The sequence below is a fragment of the Thamnophis elegans genome, chromosome 7, assembly GCF_009769535.1.
Source record: "Thamnophis elegans isolate rThaEle1 chromosome 7, rThaEle1.pri, whole genome shotgun sequence".
Taxonomy (NCBI): Eukaryota; Metazoa; Chordata; class Lepidosauria; order Squamata; family Colubridae; genus Thamnophis; species Thamnophis elegans.
Window position 1 is genome coordinate 29,029,561 of NC_045547.1, and position 18,533 is coordinate 29,048,093.

At 38.4% G+C, this 18,533-nt stretch overlaps 1 protein-coding gene across 1 annotated transcript; it reads right to left on the reverse strand.

Moving 5' to 3' along the window:
• Nucleotides 1-534: 534 nt before the first annotated feature.
• On the reverse strand, nucleotides 535-13,236 carry TEX33 (testis expressed 33). The gene is made up of 6 exons (XM_032220701.1): nucleotides 13,174-13,236; nucleotides 8,453-8,528; nucleotides 5,808-6,454; nucleotides 2,708-2,858; nucleotides 1,225-1,335; nucleotides 535-712 (listed from the first exon to the last, which is right to left on the reverse strand). Exons 1-6 carry the CDS (start codon nucleotides 13,183-13,185, stop codon nucleotides 621-623), a joined length of 1,089 nt encoding a protein of 362 aa, XP_032076592.1. The 5' UTR covers nucleotides 13,186-13,236; the 3' UTR covers nucleotides 535-620.
• Between the last annotated feature and the right edge of the window lie 5,297 nt (nucleotides 13,237-18,533).

The following is an 18,533-nucleotide window of genomic DNA, read 5'->3' on the forward strand; positions in this document are numbered from 1 at the left end:
ATAAATAATTATTGTGCAATGAATTTTGTTAATAAAAACTTTACCCTGCAAAAACATGCTTCACTATGGAAAATGTCCTCATTGCATAGGCAATATTTTGGGCACTATTGCATTGTTTTCATACTATATCCCCTTCTACCAATAAAGGTTGGACTTTCTTATGCAGATATCAGTCTGCAGTTGGACTGATTATTTAGGATATCAACCACCCCAGAACTATCCAATCCTTTTAATGATTTTTTTCATGAGCAATTAAAAAGAAGTCTATACCTTCGGTATAACATTTTTGCAAAGCTTTCATCTGTTACTTGACTAATGAAGAGTCACCGACTTTTAAACTGGTTCCATGAACGGTACATTTGGTTGCCTCTTGAAATTAGCAAAGAGTGATGTAATTCTGTACTTTGAAAACTTTATATGCTGATTTGTGTGATCAAGTATCTATAAAGTGTCAGTAGTAAGACAAATAGGCTTCCCTAGTCATCTGAACTGAACGTATTTGTAGTGTTATCAATATAGAGAAGTACATTGAAGGACAGAGACTGCAATGAGATTTATTTCACTGCGAGGGAGAGGCAAATAACTTTCAGCAAGGGCTCATGTGCCTCTTTTATGCCTTTTTAGGATCTGCTGCCTTTGTTCTTTTCCCCAAATTTTTGCTCCAAAGCTTTCTGCAGGTTAAGATTGAGGGCATTTTTCTGGAACCATCTCCCTGATGAGATACAAAACAACAACAACAACAACAACCATCATCATCATAATCGTCGTCATCATCATCAAAAGTTATTGGACAAGCTACAAATTCAAGAATTTTCTATTCAATAATTTTTGGATGCTAAGCAAAATTCCTATGCTAATTCAGAATCATTGCTGGACTGGATTGTGTTTATTATTATTATTGAGCTCTACATCCTTAACTTTTTGGAGAAGCTGGAAAAGAGCCACCAATGAAAAAGCAACAGCAAAAGTGCTTTTGTAAACATTGTAGTGAAATTATGTAAGGATCACTGAAAGAGAATACTGTATCGAAATTCATATGAACTTTTTAAAATCTGTTCCTGAGCACATAGTTTGAGATTTGTAAACTAGGAAATGGATGAAACCTAAATATTTAGATTATACTAATACTTAAAATGTATACATAATCTACTCATAACTTTGACAGGAAGAGAAGCTAAGCATGTCTCCATCTAGTTATCCTTTGTAGTTCCTAGATTTCCTTACCTAGATCATCAGTCTTCCTTCCATGCCAACGTTTGGGATCCCGTACTGCCCTCTTGATTACATCAGGAGTATAAGAATCCTTCATCAAGCTTTTAGTTTCTAATGGTCCGCCTAAAGAAAGAATATTTGGACATTGTTCACTTCTGCTAAAATAATTTTTGCCCTGAATCACTGGAATTGACAGAGATTGAGGACAAACAGGAAAAAGTTAGTGATACTGAATTAACTTTTCAACAGTGACAGGTTTTTATATCTGATACTGACTATAATTTGGGGTTGGGTTCAAATCTATTCCTGGCAGAAATACCGTGCTATTTTATATGATCATTTGCATATTAAGCAAAACAAACAACCTCAAAAAGCAACTTTAGTGTTTTGAATAACAACGCTCATTGCTCCTTTCCACTGAGATAGTGACTGGCATAAGCAGAAGCCTGCGGGAGGCCACGTTAATAACTCCCAGGCTACATTGAAGATGACAATTTTATCCCACAAGCAGAAAAATTAAAAGCAAAACAACTCTTTATTTGTGAAAATGATTCCTCTGAAGGAAGAAGGGGTCTCTTAAATTACCAGCACTAAATCATGCTATAATGACAGGCAGTCCTCAACCTGCAACCATTCATGTAATGACTGTTCAAAGCAGTGGTGGGTTCCGGATCCCGTTGCAACCGGTACGGTGTAATAGGGCTGGGTATCCACCACATGAACGCACCCAGTGTGCCCGCACAAAGTGCCTGATGGTGCCTGCTGGAAGCACTGGGTACCGTTCCGGTATGGTGCTTCGGAGTGCCCGCCCACCTGCCCGCGTTCCTTGCCGGTATTTGAGGTTTTTGGGGCTTCCGCACACGCACATGCGGCATACTTACCACCCGCGATGCCTTCGCGATGCCTCAGCGAAGCTCCAGCTGCTCAGCAGAGCGTCACACAGGTGCCATATGCTCCATGTGCATGCACGGAAGCCCCAAAAACCTCCAATACCGGTAAGGAGAGCGGGCAGGTGGGGCCTCCGGTGCACTGTAGCGGAACGGTACCCAGTGCTCCCAGCAGGCACATGTAGACCTGTACTGGGGTGTACTGGTCGTAATCCACCACTGGTTCAAAGTTACAACAGCCTCAGAAAAGTGACTTATGAACTGTACTCACACTTATTACTGTTGTATCACCCCCACAGGTGATTGCAATTTGGGTTCTTGGCATTTACATCTGGTTGCAATGTGTCTTGCAGTCACATAACCATGACCTGCATCCTTTTTGCCAAATTCCAGCAAAAAACACCCATTGGGAAAGTTGGATTTGCGTAGCAGCCACCCAATTTGCTATGTGGTTTTCTTTATAGCTACCATAAAAATTGTCTTAAAGTCGGTTCTGACTATTTATGACCAAAATTATTTACAATGGAAATTATGGTCCCAGTTGTGATCATAAGTTGAGGACTACCTGTAAGACCGAAACAGGAAGCACTGAGATTTGTCTAGCTCACCTTGGAAAATGTTGGATCTCAGATTATAACCCAGTTCATAATAATCAGCATAAGGTGAAGATGTCATAGGATTCTCAAGAGATTTGAATGGCCAGTCACTGAGTCTTTTCTGTCCTTGGATTAGTCCAGCTTCGCAAAGAGCACGCCGTGCCTGGAATATATATATATGTGTGTGTGTGTGTGATATGATGAAATTTAATCTCTACTTTGCATTCCAAGTTGCATACCTAGAGGATAATGACCATTTCCACTCCCCAGATGTGGGAAGACTGCTCATTAGTGCAAAATGTTTCAGTCCTTTTACACTATATTGTGATCACTTTTTAAAAACCATCAATGGATTTTAGAGTACAAGGTACAGAACTGCTTTTATTTTAAAGCACTACATGACTTGGTTCTAATAGGACCATCTTCTCCAGAGCCAGCTGGGGATCTTATCTCCGGTGTGAAAATTTAGGTTGCTGGATGCCTGGGGCTGGTACTTCTCTGTCATGGCCCTTTCCTTATAGAATAGTCACTGCATGGAAACTAGACCGCTGCAGAATTAGACATTGTTCCATAAAACTATTAAAGCCGAACTCTTAAAGCTCAATTTGAATGATTTGAATGACTCTGAAAGCTTTTGAGAGCAAACACCACTTCATATGTATGGGATAATATGATTGCTGTGATTTGAAATTGATATGTTTTTATTGAATCATTTTGCCTCGTTGATTGTTGAATATTTATTTATTCTTTCTATTTTATTGTGTATTTTTGTGCTTTTATTGTTGAAAAGGACTGTGAATTGTAAAAAAAATGGTGGTATAGTTTTAATAAATATAAATCAATACTGTAAATATATGTGACATTGGTCTTTCTCTTTTCAGTTATATAACTGAACATTTCTTAAAGCATTTCTTATAGAAATATACATTTTTTTAAACTATATTGCTCTTGATGAAAGTGAGGTTATGTTTTCCAACTCCCTGGTTAATTATTCAGCTAATATTTAGCATTATACTATAGTTACATAAATTCCTTGCAATGTATGTCTCCTCAAAAGACAGAGCTATAAAATCAAAAGCTGTTCATGTTGTTCAGATAAGCATCACTAAAGTTAACCATAATTTTCCAGGTGAAAATAAAAAAGCCTAGCGCCATTTTTCTCAGCTTGATACCATTATATCTATGTTGGTTGGAGGTGATGGACAATATGGGAACATATTTAGAAAGCACCTGGAAGGCTGCCCTAACTAGAGAATGTGTTTCTAAAAGTGGATTTCTAAGCTCTAGATTAACAAAAATCTACATTTTTATCTAATATACAAACTACAGTGATATTATTATAAATAGAATGTAATGCGTTTGAATCTCAAAATTAGCTTTGCAAAGAAATACGTCAGTACTGAAGTCTCAAAATGGCTTCACTCAACCCTGACATATAATGTGTAAAACACAGGAACAGAAATATAGCTATTCTATATTGCTTTTTCTGCAAATACTTTCTGGTCTAACATAACAAATACCCTATGCTAATTTCAGATGAGTGATTGTTGAACTTGTAAAGCCTCAGAAGTAAATCAAAACTTTTCTGTACCATGCAGTTCTATGGGCCAGTCTGGCAATTTCCAAAAGTAAATCTTCCAAACGGGAAACTATTTGGAAGGTTTTGAACAGCTTTCTGGATGAAATATGTCAGGTGGTGGTGGAAGGGGGCGAATCATGCTCCAAATCCCTTCCAGTTCAGAGAATTTATTTTTTACAAACCACAAGACTAGAAACCATGCCATTCCCACATAGCATGGTCTGGATCCAGAAGGAAATGGGATGTTTCACAATTGTCTGTCCGATTAACACATTTTACATATATGTTAACCCTGTTTAGTTGCAAGAATGTCTGTACCATGTTTAACTTTCTTAACTTGCTTTCTTTATATCTGCATATAACTGACAATAGCTAATTCTGACTTTTACCTCTCTTTTCACCATTTTCTCCTCTTTTCTCACCCTTGCCAACAGCTGTATGTAGATATATAAATACTCCATTACCTGCACTATACCGGTACTCCTCGACTTACAACAGTTCATTTAGTGACTGTTCAAAGTTACAACAGCACTGAAAAAATGATTTATGACCATTTTTCACAATTTATAACTGTTGTCCCATCCCTGGGATCACACGATTTACATTCGGATTCTTGACTACTGGTTCGTGTTTATGACAGTTGCAGTGTTCCAGTGTTGTGGGATCATATTTTGCGACCTGCTGACAAGCAAAGTCAATGGGGAAGCCAAATCCACTTAACAACTGTTTAACTAACTGAACAACTGCAGTGATTCCCTTAAGAAATCTGGCAAGAAAAGTTGTAAAATGGTACAAAACTCACTTAACAAATTTCTCATTTAGTAACATAAATTCCGGGCTCAACTGTGGTTAGAAGTGAAGGATTATCTGTATTCTGTGCATCTGATGGCAGCAATGGGCCACATAAACTTGTGTGATAGTAGAGCTATTATTCTTAAGACAACCCAAGATATGGTCTCTTTGAGGCTTTCTCCACCTGAGGCTTATGCAAATTGAAGTTCAAAATATCTAAGGCAGGGGTCAAACTCAAGGCCCGGGGGCTGGATCTCTGCCTACGGGGTGCTTAGATCTGGCCCGGGGGGGGGGGCTGCCCTGGAAACTGCAAAGAATCAGCTTGCAGTGCCTCTGCCAGCAAAAATGGAGCTCAGGAGGACCACAGGCGCCCTCCACCCTGAGCTCTTTTTCATTGGCAGAGGGTTGCAGAAGGCCATTGCAGCTGAAAACGGAGCATGCATGGGCCACAGGCAGCCCTCCCGAGCTCCATTTTCACTGGCAGGGGGTTATAGGAGGCTGCCTCAGCCAAAAACAGTGCTCAGGAGCTCGTTTTCACTGGCAGAGTGCTCAGGCCACCACAGATGCCTCCAATATGAGTGATGTTGAGATGGCCATGCCCACCTGGCCACGCCCCCTCCCAAGGTCAAACACAACCCTGATGCAGCCCTCAATGAAATTGAGTTTGACACTCCTGATCTAATACCACCAACATTGAGTGTTATTAATGATCATAGCCTCAATCGGAATTATTTTGTTTACCTGTTCCTCTGATATCAGCTTCTCCACTACTGTGGTGCCATATTTGGCTTTGATATTGGCAGGGATCCGACTGTTTTTCTTTTCCTGAAGGCACTTCCCTTCCACTTTAACATTTTGTATACCTGAAGCCAAGGAGTCTTTGGCATTCAAAACAGTCTTGACTTCTTCAGTGTCTTCATAGCTGCACTTTATATTTTTTGTGGGGGAGCTGAGCAACTCAGTTCGTACAGATTGATGTAACTTGCCAGTTGAGTCATCTGAATTAAAACTGATGGATTCTTCTTTTTCTTGGACAGACTTGGCATGTTCTTGGGACCTTGCAGCCCTTCCCTTTGGGTGATTTTCAAGAGAAATCTTGCTGTCAAAGCTCCCCTTTCTTTCAGCACATATTTTAGGTGATTCGTGGTGAATATATTGGCCAGCAGGAGTTTTGGGATTGTGGTTGTGTTTATTGTGGCTTTTTGCTGGGAAGTTCTGTGTAGAAGGAGGTGTTGGGCAGAGGAATTCGTCTCTTGTTTTATCCCCTTCCAGATTCTTGGAGCTGTCCCAAGAATTTGCACTGGAGGTCCTTGAGGAAAGTCCTTTGCTGGATGGCACCCCAGCCTTGTTATATGTGACCTGCTCCTTGCTTTTATAGCCAGGCTTTTCTGGAAGACAGAGAATAAAATATTGGAAGTCTTTATATATTACATGTCCTCCAATTCCAGATGATACTACAGCCTGCTAGTCATGACCTCTTCTCTGATATTTACTTCTATCCTCCAATCAATATTCTTTCCCAAATCATTTTATATTTTAACCTTCTCCAATCTGACTCCTTTCTAAGTGGTTACATTGATTGTTATAGTAACTGAAGAGTATTAAAATTATAGTCTATAACGCAGGAAAAGTATACCACGCTTGGATAAACTTTATTGTCCTTTTTTCTTCCAAAAAGGCATTCAATAGCATATCTGCTAAGTGACATATAGGGTAGTAAACAAGAAAATCATTTAAACAATTCCATCTTTGTGTATGATGTTCAACCATTAAGGATCTTCCAGAGATGTATTTTGGGGAATTGCACAGTCCACTTTTTATGAATTATGCAAAATATTTTTTCAAAACAATGCAAAAGAAAAAAAAAATTCTCTCATGGAACCCCTTAACTGGAATTACTTGGATAACAACAGATAATGAAACCACCAATATGGTATAATGTTATTATATAAATTTCTGGTAAAATCAGACTTGAATAATATTAACATTTATTGTTAAATACATTATAGAACTTTGAAAGGTACTTAAAACAAAACTGAACTAATTGACTGAAATGATGGAGTGAAATGATTATGTGAAGAAAAACTAAAGCATTTAGATTTCTTAGCTTGAAAAAAATGTGGACAAGGCAAGAAATGATGGAGGAATTCTAAAATCATGCATGATTTTGAAAAAGTCAATAGAGTTTCTTCCCCTTTCATATTAGCACTTGAGTTCATCTAAAATGAAATGTTCCACATTGATGAACATTAAAATTTCAATTGCTTCTCCTAGTTTCTTGTGGGGCTATTTCTTCTTATAAAGCTCTTCATGGTATTGGACCTGGGTACTTGAGAGACTGCCTGCTGCCAATTACCTCCCAAAGACCCATTAGATCACACAGGGTTGGCCTTCTCCGGGTTCCATCTACCAGTCAATGCCATCTGGCTACTACCTGGGGGAGGGCCTTCTCTGTGGCAGCGCCGGCCCTTTGGAACGAACTCCCCGCTGAGATTCGGACCCTCACCTCTCTCCAGGCTTTCCGAAAAGCCGTTAAAACTTGGCTGTGTCGGCAGGCCTGGGGTTGATGAGTTCCCTTCCCCTCTCGATTGTGTGTCTGTTGGTTATTTTAAATGCTTGTATTTGTAGTTCTTGTGTTTCCCTCCCCTCTTGGGTTTGTGAGCCGCCCCGAGTCCCTCTGGGAATAGGGTGGCATATAAATAAAACGAAGCCTAAACCTAAACCTTCTGCACCCTATGGATCTCTTTGGCAGTGAAGTTGACCAGACCCCCAGCTCCCATAGCCATTTCCCCTGTTCTTTAATGAAAAGAAGATTTATCAGGCATTAAAGGTGCATTCCAGATTCTATTGCACAAACATTTATGGAGATTGTAGCACCATAGATGAGAGAAAAAACCTCCAAGCCTGCAACATGGTGATTGGTATCTTCATGTGGATGGCATTATCAGTAGACAGCAGTGCACAGCAAACACACACTTCTACAGCAATATCAAATTATAAGGTGCAAGATCAAGCCTAAAGTTTATAAAAATGTCACCATTTAAATTGGACTCAGGTCTTGAGTCTCTCCATACATTACCATTTAATCTTGGTGAAAGTATGGATTGCCAGGTTTGAACTAATAATTTGAATTCAGCCATTCTCCAGATTAATGGGAATATAACTTTCAGAATTCCTACTTGGCTAGGGAAGAAATTCTGAAAATTACAATCTAGTACCTCTGGAGGTAGTGATTGGGATAATGGCCATGTATTTTGCTTTTCCTTATAGTTTCACAAAAGATGAATCAGACATCAGCAAATAGCTCATAGAATCTAGGAATCTATATCAGTCTTCACTAAACAGTAGAGAAAATAGAAACTTCCCATCCATTATATATGACCTACCTGTTGTTGGACGATAGGTCACTTTGTTTACATGATATGGAGTGGCAGGCATTGCGAAGGCTGTGTCCATGGGCACCTGTTACGCCCCCCGCCAAAAAGAAATAAAGTATGGATTATTTACATGTGAAATACTTGTAAATTCCAGCACAAATAAGGATCTGAGAATTTATATGCCTTGTTCAAGTCCAAATAGTAAAATCATCATTTAATGTTTAGAATCAATTAAATCTGCAATTCACTCTGAATATATCACCTGATTTTTTAAATAGATGTTTGAACATCAGCTTTGGATGCAACTATTGTATTTTATAATTGTATGTATTGTATTAAATTATGCAGTATTTTATTATCCTTTTAAAAGTAGTACTATGTACTAAATACATAGTACTACTTTTGAAAGGATAATAAAATACTGCATAATTACTAAATGCAATACATAATTACTAAATGCAAGGGACATGGTGGCTCAGTGGTTAAGATGCTGAGCTTGTCGATCAGAAAGGTCAGCAGTTCAGCAGTTTGAATCCCTAGTGCCACGTAACAGGGTGACTTGTCCCAGCTTCTGCCAACATAGCAGTCGGAAACACATAAAAAATGCACGTAGAAAATTGGAACCACCTTTGGTAGGAAGGTAACTATGTTCCATACACCTTTGTCATTTAGTCATGCCGGCCACATGACCACGGAGATGTCTTCAGACAGAGCTGGCTCTTTGGCTTTGAAACGCCCCCTAGAGTCAGGAATGACTAGCACATATATGCAAGGGGAACCTTTACCTTATGCATTCTATTTTGGATTAAATAAAAGGAAAAAAAAACACTTTAGCATTAAATCTCCTTTAATGTCCTAGGTAAACAGAATAGAAGGGCAGGTCTTGAAAATACATCCCATAACCGTTATGCTTACTGATGCTGAACTAAAGGAAACATTGTCATAAAGTAAGTCTGATAAGCTTTCTGAAGTTGACTCCTTTTTGCAAATCATTATGTCAAGAGTCTGGGGACAAAGGAGGAAACTGCTCCAATTATATTTCTGCATGACCATTGCCAATATTTTAAACTTATTATTTTTCAGAGGAGGGTAAAAAGGACTGAATGTTAAAAGAGGTATAATAAATATCTATCTACCATTCATAAAAATTCTGATAGCATAGTAGTAACAACTAATAACACAAAAGGCAAAAAACCATCTTAATTGAAACATGCCTCAACTCCCAAGTAAAATCTCTATCACTCCATTCATTTAAAATTATAAAGCTATGGTTATAAAAAAATCCAACCATGACAAAAATGTAGCCCAATACCACCTTTACTATCTGAACAGAGGTGGGTTGCCAATTTTTTTACTACCAGTTTGAGTGCATTCTCATGCATGCTTATGCGTGACGCATTTGCTCATGCGCAGAAGCATCTAGGCAGGTGGGTAGAGCCTCCCGCTGCCATTATCACCGGGTTTCCTGATCTGGGCTGAACCAGGAGCAACCCATCTTTGTATCTGAACCCTCAAGACAGGACCCTTATATGAGTAAAAGGGAGGAGGCAAGAGGCCAAAAGCAACCTGAAAGTAAGTAATACTGGGAAGCGTCTTTTAGGAGGCCCTCTGAGCCCTTATTCTTCTTGATCTCTCATGAAGTGGGGACCTGAAGCATGCCCCTGGCCTCTAGATGATTATGTGGCTTGGGCAAATTCTATTCATGAAATATAAATGCAAACTGAACCATCTAAGACTTTGTTGGTTAACACCAGGTCTTGGAATTTGACTCAGAAACATATTTGCAACTTCTACCATAACACAGGTATTTTATTATTAAAATGGCTTCCCCCTATCAGCTGCATAGTCTTTAAAGGTAACCCCATGCAGAGTACACTACAAAAGAGTACACAAACTGCAGCCAGAAGAATACTGAAACCAGAGCTGAAGCTGAAACACATGTTTGTGGCATTTAACACCAATTGGCAAAAGGACCACTGCATTTAGTACCAACTGTAATTTCATCTTGCTTGGGTTGTTCAGCTTCAGCCTGCTTCTTCCCCACTACACACTGGAACAGAACTTCATCACCACAGCTTTTCAGAATGAAGATGTATAATAGGTTATAATTGGTGTATTGATGCTAACAAATCTTGAATTGTAAATGTGAAAATAAAAGGGAGGAAAGAGGATCAAATCTTGCATTTTTCACAGGTAAGAGGCCAATGGTTGACCTTTCCATTCCTATAACCATTGACTATGGTTTCAAAAGTAGCCACCCTTATTCTTCAGCCTAACCAGTTCTTTCCAAATACATCAAGCCGACGGTATTTATTTGTTCCTTCTCCAGTAATTAAAGAAAATAGTTGTCTTCCAATTATGGATTTGTAAACAATCAATCCTGGACCAAATAAACATTGTTCTCTCTGATGTCATTATCGGTAAGCAGAAATCATCCTATAAGCAGATAATGGACTAGAAAAACAATGAAGTTTAACAAATTTGATGGAACTGGAAGGAAAAGGCAATGAGTAAGAGAGATTGATGGGATCAAATAATTACAGGAATGTTCTGTAAGAGCTGCAAGTTATTATTAGGGGCTAGTGACAGCAAGTATTTCTTCATGCATTCATGAAGATTCAAGCAAGATTGTGTTACATGCTAACTAGTTTTGTTGGTTGGCATTTGGAAGTAGAAATAAGCCAATTGTCCTGAAAAAGACTACGAGTATTATTAGGAAGTCAGAGGAATAATGAGTGATGAAAAAGTAAACATCTTTCAAAGTATCAGCCAGAACATAACATAATAGGAGTGATAGAAATCTGAAGTTGTTCAGCTATTGACTAAAAAGCTTTTCCATATACCTCTTTTTCAAAGTGATATGTGTATAGAACTTGAGCTTGCTTATAAATTTTTTGAAAATGTGAGTAAGAATTCATTTTTTATTTCTACAAAGTTATACCCAATCCACCCAATTTGTCAGTCCCAAAAAGGATAGAATTGTATATTACATAAAATTGTATTTTATGTTTTAGGAGCACTGCATAAAGTTAATCAAGTTTCTATTTACACTAAATAGCAAAAATAATCTAAGCATGATACAAAAGGATTTTAGATTTAAAACAAACTATGAAAAGAGAATAGAGGATATTTTTATCTGGAGCATCTAAGAATAAAGTGGCATAATTGTTTCATAAAAATCTACTCAGAAAGCAAGGATTTTAATTCAGGAATAGAAACAGAGGTAGAAAGGTGGAAAAATAGAATAGATTAAAAAAAACCTTAACCACATTACAAAGAATAGATCAGCCAAATATTTAGAATTCCATTTACAGAAGGATATGAGCAAGAAATTATAAAGATCAGACAAGCAAGATCAAATGATACAACAATTCCAATTCTAACATGTATGATTTCTATAATAATATTGGTGATTGAAGTGGCATATAAATCCAAACATTTTAAAAAAGACACTTTAGTTGGCTACACAGGAAATGACTTACCACAATTCCCAGCCTAGTTATTACCTTCATAATTATGACAACTAGATCAGCAAATTAAGTTTGCATTTCCACATCCTGTCCATTTTATAATAGACAGGAATATTACCCTTGCACTTCACTTAATATACATATTAATGTGTGTATATATATGTGTGTGTGTGTGTGTGTGTGTATACACACATAGACACTATATATTTAGACAATGCTTACTGAACTAATGTAACATATTAAACATGATCTGAATAACTGCATCATAAGCAATGTTGAGAATGATTTTCAGGACCAACAAAATTATCCTTCATTATTTCAGTGCTGAAATTGGTTACTTTCAATTGCACTTCCTTAGATATATTGGCAAGATAAAACTAAGGCCTTTTATGATTTAACTCACAGCTCCTTGCTGAATATAGATCTTTATTACCTTCCCTTATTTCCCTGCCTCCAAATCAGCACTATAGGTACAATATTTTCTTTGCTTCCCCCTGAGGACGCTGAAAAAGTTGCAAAGATAGACTTGGCCAGTCCCCATGTATTTCACCTGAGTCACAGTCTCCACTTTGTTGACAATTCTTGGGCAGGAAGATATGTGGCAGCTGTCCCGTTGAAGCAGGTGGCTGCCAATTTCCTCCAGCTGTTGTAGATACTGGAGCACAGGACTGATTTCCTCTGACTGCTGGATTGCAGTATCAATCTCTGCCTCAGACTTTGGTGGTTGTTGATACAAGACAGTAAATTCTTCAGGATGTTGTAGGTATCGGAGCACAGGGCTAATCTCCTCAGGGTCATGTCCATAATGGAGGAAGGGGCTAGCCATCTCTGGTGTCTGGTACTCAAGTAAGGGACTAATTTCCTCAAGCCCCTTCTGACCCTGAAACAAGCCACTGGTCTTTTTAGGCTCATACAGATGCCTGGCCAGGTTTACAAAACCTCTGGCTGGGAAAAGGACAATGATGATGACAAACGAGCTATACACATGCCAGGCATGTCCCAGAGTTGCCATCCAGATGTGGCTCCAAATCAGTTGCCAGAGGTGGCCAAGGAGAGCCCCACATGCCTGCCACATGTGGCCTGGACTGGCAGCGAGAGCACAGCAAGGCTTACTGTTGTGACCTGGGCCTAAAAACCAAGTGGCTTTGTGTAGGTCATAGGGCGTCGGCACCTTTGTGTGTAACTGCCTGGCAGGGAGGGGTTACTTTTTTTTCTCTAAGCTGCACAAAGTTAAGCCCTCCTCACAAACACGTGTCTCACCTCTGCTGCCATGGTCTCAACTGAGGTGCCAGTGGAGTTCTCATGAATCAGGCAGGTCCTCGCCAAGTCCAGGGAGACAAAGAAGTGGAACTATGTGTAATTACCAAGGATGGTTGCTAAGAAACACATTCCCATCTGTGAGCTAGAGTTGCTATGGGGACTCAAGTAAACAGAGAGGGATGTTCAGTAGTGAAGTTTGCCTACCCAAAGTGTGTGAGCTTTGGTTTTCCGTTTACTGTCATTCTTAATATAAGAATGGTTATTTTTAAAAAATAGTGTTTTGAATATTAAATTTCATAAAAATATTTTTTCTCAGTCAGGAAACATTTCACTTGCATAGTTTTGAGGAGAACTCAACTTAGTGACTACACAGACATAATTACTGACAGCGATCTAAAATGGCTTTCTGCTTTTTTTTCTAGCATGTTTCTTTTTATCTCCTGGTATATATTACTGTCCTAAAAGACTGAGATTGGCTAGAACAGTGGTAGTCAACCTGATCCCTACCGCCCACTAGTGGGCATTCCAGCTTTCATGGTGGGCGGTAGGTGTTTGCTGTAACTCTGCTTTATAAATTTTATAAAGTAAAGTTACTTCCCTACTTTATAAATCACCATTACTGTGGAACCGGTGGGTGGTCAGAAAATTTTACTGCTAACAGAGATACAAAAGTGGGCGGTAGGTATAAAAAGGTTAACTACCCCTGGGCTAGAGCAACAATTTTCAAATATTTGAAAAGATTTCTCACAAGGATCTTTTTTTTCTTTATTCAGGGTGCTGACTGCCATCTATAGAGCCCTTCATGGCACAGAGTTGGCTTATTTGCAAAAGAACCTATTTCTGATTCCCTCCCCAGCCCCTGATTACATGAGATTCAATGGGGTAGGCATGTTTTGGATCCCTTCTACGAAACTACCAGTTGGTGAGACAAGGGGTAAGCCTATTCTATTATTCAGAAAGATTCTGGAAAAGATAATCAAGCAACGAATTAGCAAACACCTAGGAGTAAACAAAGTAATAGCCAAAAGCAAACATGGGTTGTCAAAAACAGATCATGCCAGACTAAACTTTTTTTGAAAAGTTTTTTTTTAATTTTAATTGAACAAAAACACAAAAAAAGAATCATCCTTCATTACATCTTGTAGAAAGCGTGTCGATGGGTTACAGATAACTTTCGTACATTTCTTCCACAGTCATTACTTATAGTTCATATTAGATTATACACTTTAAATCAAAAATCTTTGTATATCTTACAATTAATGTACCACAATTCTCATTTGACTACATTTATTTGAACATGCTTTTACCTCAAATCATTCATACTTAAAGACACAACCACATAATGGCATTCATTAGCTATTTCAAAAAATCCTCCAATAACATTACATCTTTATGACATCTTCTAAGTAAAAGACAATTAATAAAGTTTCTAAACCTTTCCCCCCCTTTCCCCCAACTCGCTGTTTAGAATTTGTATCCAAGTTACTTTTGCCAATACCAAAGCATGTATATATTATTAAACCATATCCATTGACATTTCCTTGCTGTCATTATAATTGGCTAAAAATCATTTACTATTTATGTCCCATCTCTTCTCATCAGACCTCCCCCCACAAAAAATCTTACACCTTTATAAAAAAATCTAAATAAAAATTTGTTAATAAAATTTATAGGTCTGTTTCCCAGATTGCAATTTGCAATTTATATCCAAATTTCTTTTACTAGTTTGCCAGTATATGTACAATCATTAAGCTGTATCCATTATCATTTCATTATTGTTATTTATAGTTAATTATTTGATAACAAATAAACATTTAATAACAATCTAAAACAATCTAAGAATTACTAAATTCCTACTTATTAATCACCAAAATCAACTAATTTTTTATTATCAACTTTTATTGTCAACCTGTATCTTTCCAGTAACAAAACAGTCTTATCTCTCTTGCCAATTGTGGTGTCAGTCTTCTTTTTATTTCCTTTATAAGGTTTTTATAGACTTCTCTCCACACTTTGTTACTTGAAGGATCTCTCAGGCAATCTCGTTGCCCTCCAGCTATTACTAAAATTAGCTTATCTTTGGTTGTCAATCCATCATCATTACCAATTTTTTTTTCTTCTGTATCTTGGAATCTGGGGTAGGGCTCCAATTTGTCGAATTCCCTTTTCCATATTCCCTTCTTTCCACTTTCACCCACATTTGCTCCATTAATAAATTTGTCTATTGTCTTGTCTTTATTTTCTATGTCTTCATTCTCCCCTTTAATTTTTGGGCTTCAACCCCTTCATCTTTTGCTTTGAGGAAGACTAGTCTCTCCAACTTCTCAATTCTCCCATATCATTCCAATAGATTTTGAATTCCAGCCAAGATATTTTGGAATTTTAAGGTTTCCTCATCTGAATATTGATTCATGTTTCCAAAAAAGAAGAAGGAAAAAAAACTAATAGCCACTGCCACGCTAGCCTTCCAGGCCTCTTTTATTTTTTTATTTTAGGTTGACTTGAACACAAGTTCTTTTATGCTCTTCAAAGGAGAAGGGTTCTGTTTTTTCCCCCTTTCTCTCCCCTGCCAAAATAGTTCTCAAAGGCACCTGCGAAAACAATTCATGCCCTTGGCTCTTTATCAGTTTCTGTAAACAAGTTGCAAACCCTTCAGCTGCAAAGTCAGTGAGATCAAAGAAGGAAAGAGAAGAGATATGTTGTTTCAAAAACTCCAGCCTCTGACCTCCGAGGGGCAGTGTTGCTACTTTTCACTGTCTAATATTTATTTCTGGCTTATAGGAAACAAATTTCTTTAAATTTCTTTAATGAAATTTAATAATAAGTAATAGGAAGAATTGTTAAAATAAAAAGGAAGGTTTTAATCCAAAAGTCAAAAAATAAAGCAGCAAAAAGCAGAAGGAAAAAAATCAATCAGTTCACTTTAAGAGGAGAAATGAGAAACGTTGCGAGCACTTCAATCCACAAAGTATAGTTACCAGTCCTTCTCCCAAGGACTCAGGGCAGCGTACAACAATTAAAAGAAACACATAATATAAAAGTTAAAAAAAAAATGGAATATCCCAAACCCAATTAGAATTGACAATACATTTTTTTTAAAAAAATTGAATTAAAATTAACAGTGATCAATAATTTATTTTGTTTTGTTCAGGCCAGGCTGGCTTGCTGGAAAAGCCAACTTTTTAGGGCATGTCGGAAGGACCGGAGGTCAGGGATTATACGAAGCTCCGGGGGCAGCTCATTCCAGAGGGAAGGCGCTCCCACAGAGAAGGCTCTTCCCCTGGGGGTCACTAGCCGACACTGTCTGGCCGACGGCACCCTGAGGAGGCCAACTCTATGGGATCGCACTGGATGATGGGAGGCTACCGGTGGCAGTAGGCAGTAGAAAAAAAAGCTTTCCAAAGCAATCCAATATAAGTTAATTTCGCTGCTTAATTCTTTTGCTTAAGGATCTAATTTGGCTTTAAAGAAAAATTTCTTTGGGCAGTCTTTCCCAAAATAGAAAAAATACATCACCAGATGGACTCACTTTCTCTTTTCACTTCCTTCCTTCCGGAGCCATCCTGACTTCACCAGCCTGGAGGCTGCCTGTTTACCGCTGGCTTGAAGCGCTTCCCTTGGGTCAATCAGGGACTTTGCAATGTTCCTGAGACCAGCAAGGCTTCGTCTTCCTGATCACTGTCTCTGCAGAATGGTTTAGGTCCCAATGGACCATCCAGCGGCAAAAGTATCAATGGCGGTCTCGGAGTATCGAGACCGCATGTTGAATTTGGTTAGACAGCATCATCACCAGATGGATTCGTAACTGGCTGACCAACTGCACTCAAGGTGTAGTCCTCAATGGAACTGTATCTACATGGAGGGAAGTATGCAGTGAAGTACCCCAAGGCTCTGTTTTAGGCCCAGTACTCTTCAACATCTTCATCAATGATTTGGATGAGGGAATAAATGGGGAACTCATCAAATTTGCAGATGACACCAAGCTGGCAGGAATAGCCAACACTCCAGAAGACAGGCTTAAGATACAGAAGGATCTTGACAAACTTGAACATTGGGCTCTATCTAACAAAATGAAATTCAATGGTGAAAAGAGTAAGGTTCTACATTTAGGCAAGAAAAACGAAATGCACAGATACAGTATAGGTGGTACCTTGCTCAATAGTAGTAACTGTGAGAGGCATCTTGGAGTTCAAGTGGACAACCATTTAAATATGAGCCAGCAATGTGCAGCAGCTGCCAAAAAAGCCAACACAGTTCTAGGCTACCTAAACAGAGGGATAGAATCAAGATCACATGAAGTGTTAATACCACTTTATAATGCTTTGGTAAGGCCACACTTGGAATACTGCATTCAGTTTTGGTCGCCACAATGCAAAAAAGATGTGGAGACTCTAGAAAGAGTGCAGAGAAGAGCAATAAACATGACTAGGGGACTGGAGACTAAAACATATGAAGAACAGTTGCAGGAACTGGGTATGTCTAGTTTAATGAAAAGAAGGACTAGGGGAGACATGATAGCAGTGTTCCAATATCTCAGGGGTTGCCACAAAGAAGAGAGAGTCAAACTATTTTCCAAGGCACCTGAGGGTAGAACAAGAAGCAATGGGTGGAAACTAATCAAGGACAGAAGCAACTTAGAACTGAGGACATTTCCTGACAGTTAGAACAATTAATCAGTGGAACAGCTTGCCTCCAGAAGTTGTGAATGCCCCAACACTGGAAGTCTTTAAGATGATGTTGGATAGCCATTTGTCTGAAACGGTATAGGGTTTCCTGCCTAGGCAGGGGGTTGGACTAGAAGACCTCCAAGGTCCCTTCCAACTCTGCTATTGTATTATTGTATTATTATTATGATATTTGGAACAGCATACCCCCAAGGTTCAGATAATCCAATTATATTGGTCTTCCAAAGACCTTGAACCTTGGTTCTTTCCCCGTGCATTGTACCCAGATGTTGCATAAACCTCTCTAGCAATGATTTGGGACCATGAATGATTGTGGTTTGACCACAACTATAAATTTCTCTTGTTTTCTTTTAAACAAGAAATAAGTTTTATTTGTAATTATTCTCTGTTTTAACATTCTATTGTAAGTATAAGAATGGAAGGCATATTAATAAATAAAAAATAACCAAATGACAGTGAGCAAAATTGGTACATGTAGTACAGCTTTATGCAAGGCAGGGGGCATAACTCCATTTTTTCTCTTCAGCAGGTCACTGAGATATGTTTGAATAGGAGGAAAAAGTGAATAGCTATCATACACACACACACTTTAGTGTAAATGATGAAAAATTGGAGGGAGAAAAAGAATTGGTGTATCTTGACAGAAAGTTTATTGTACATGGGGTAATGGATGGA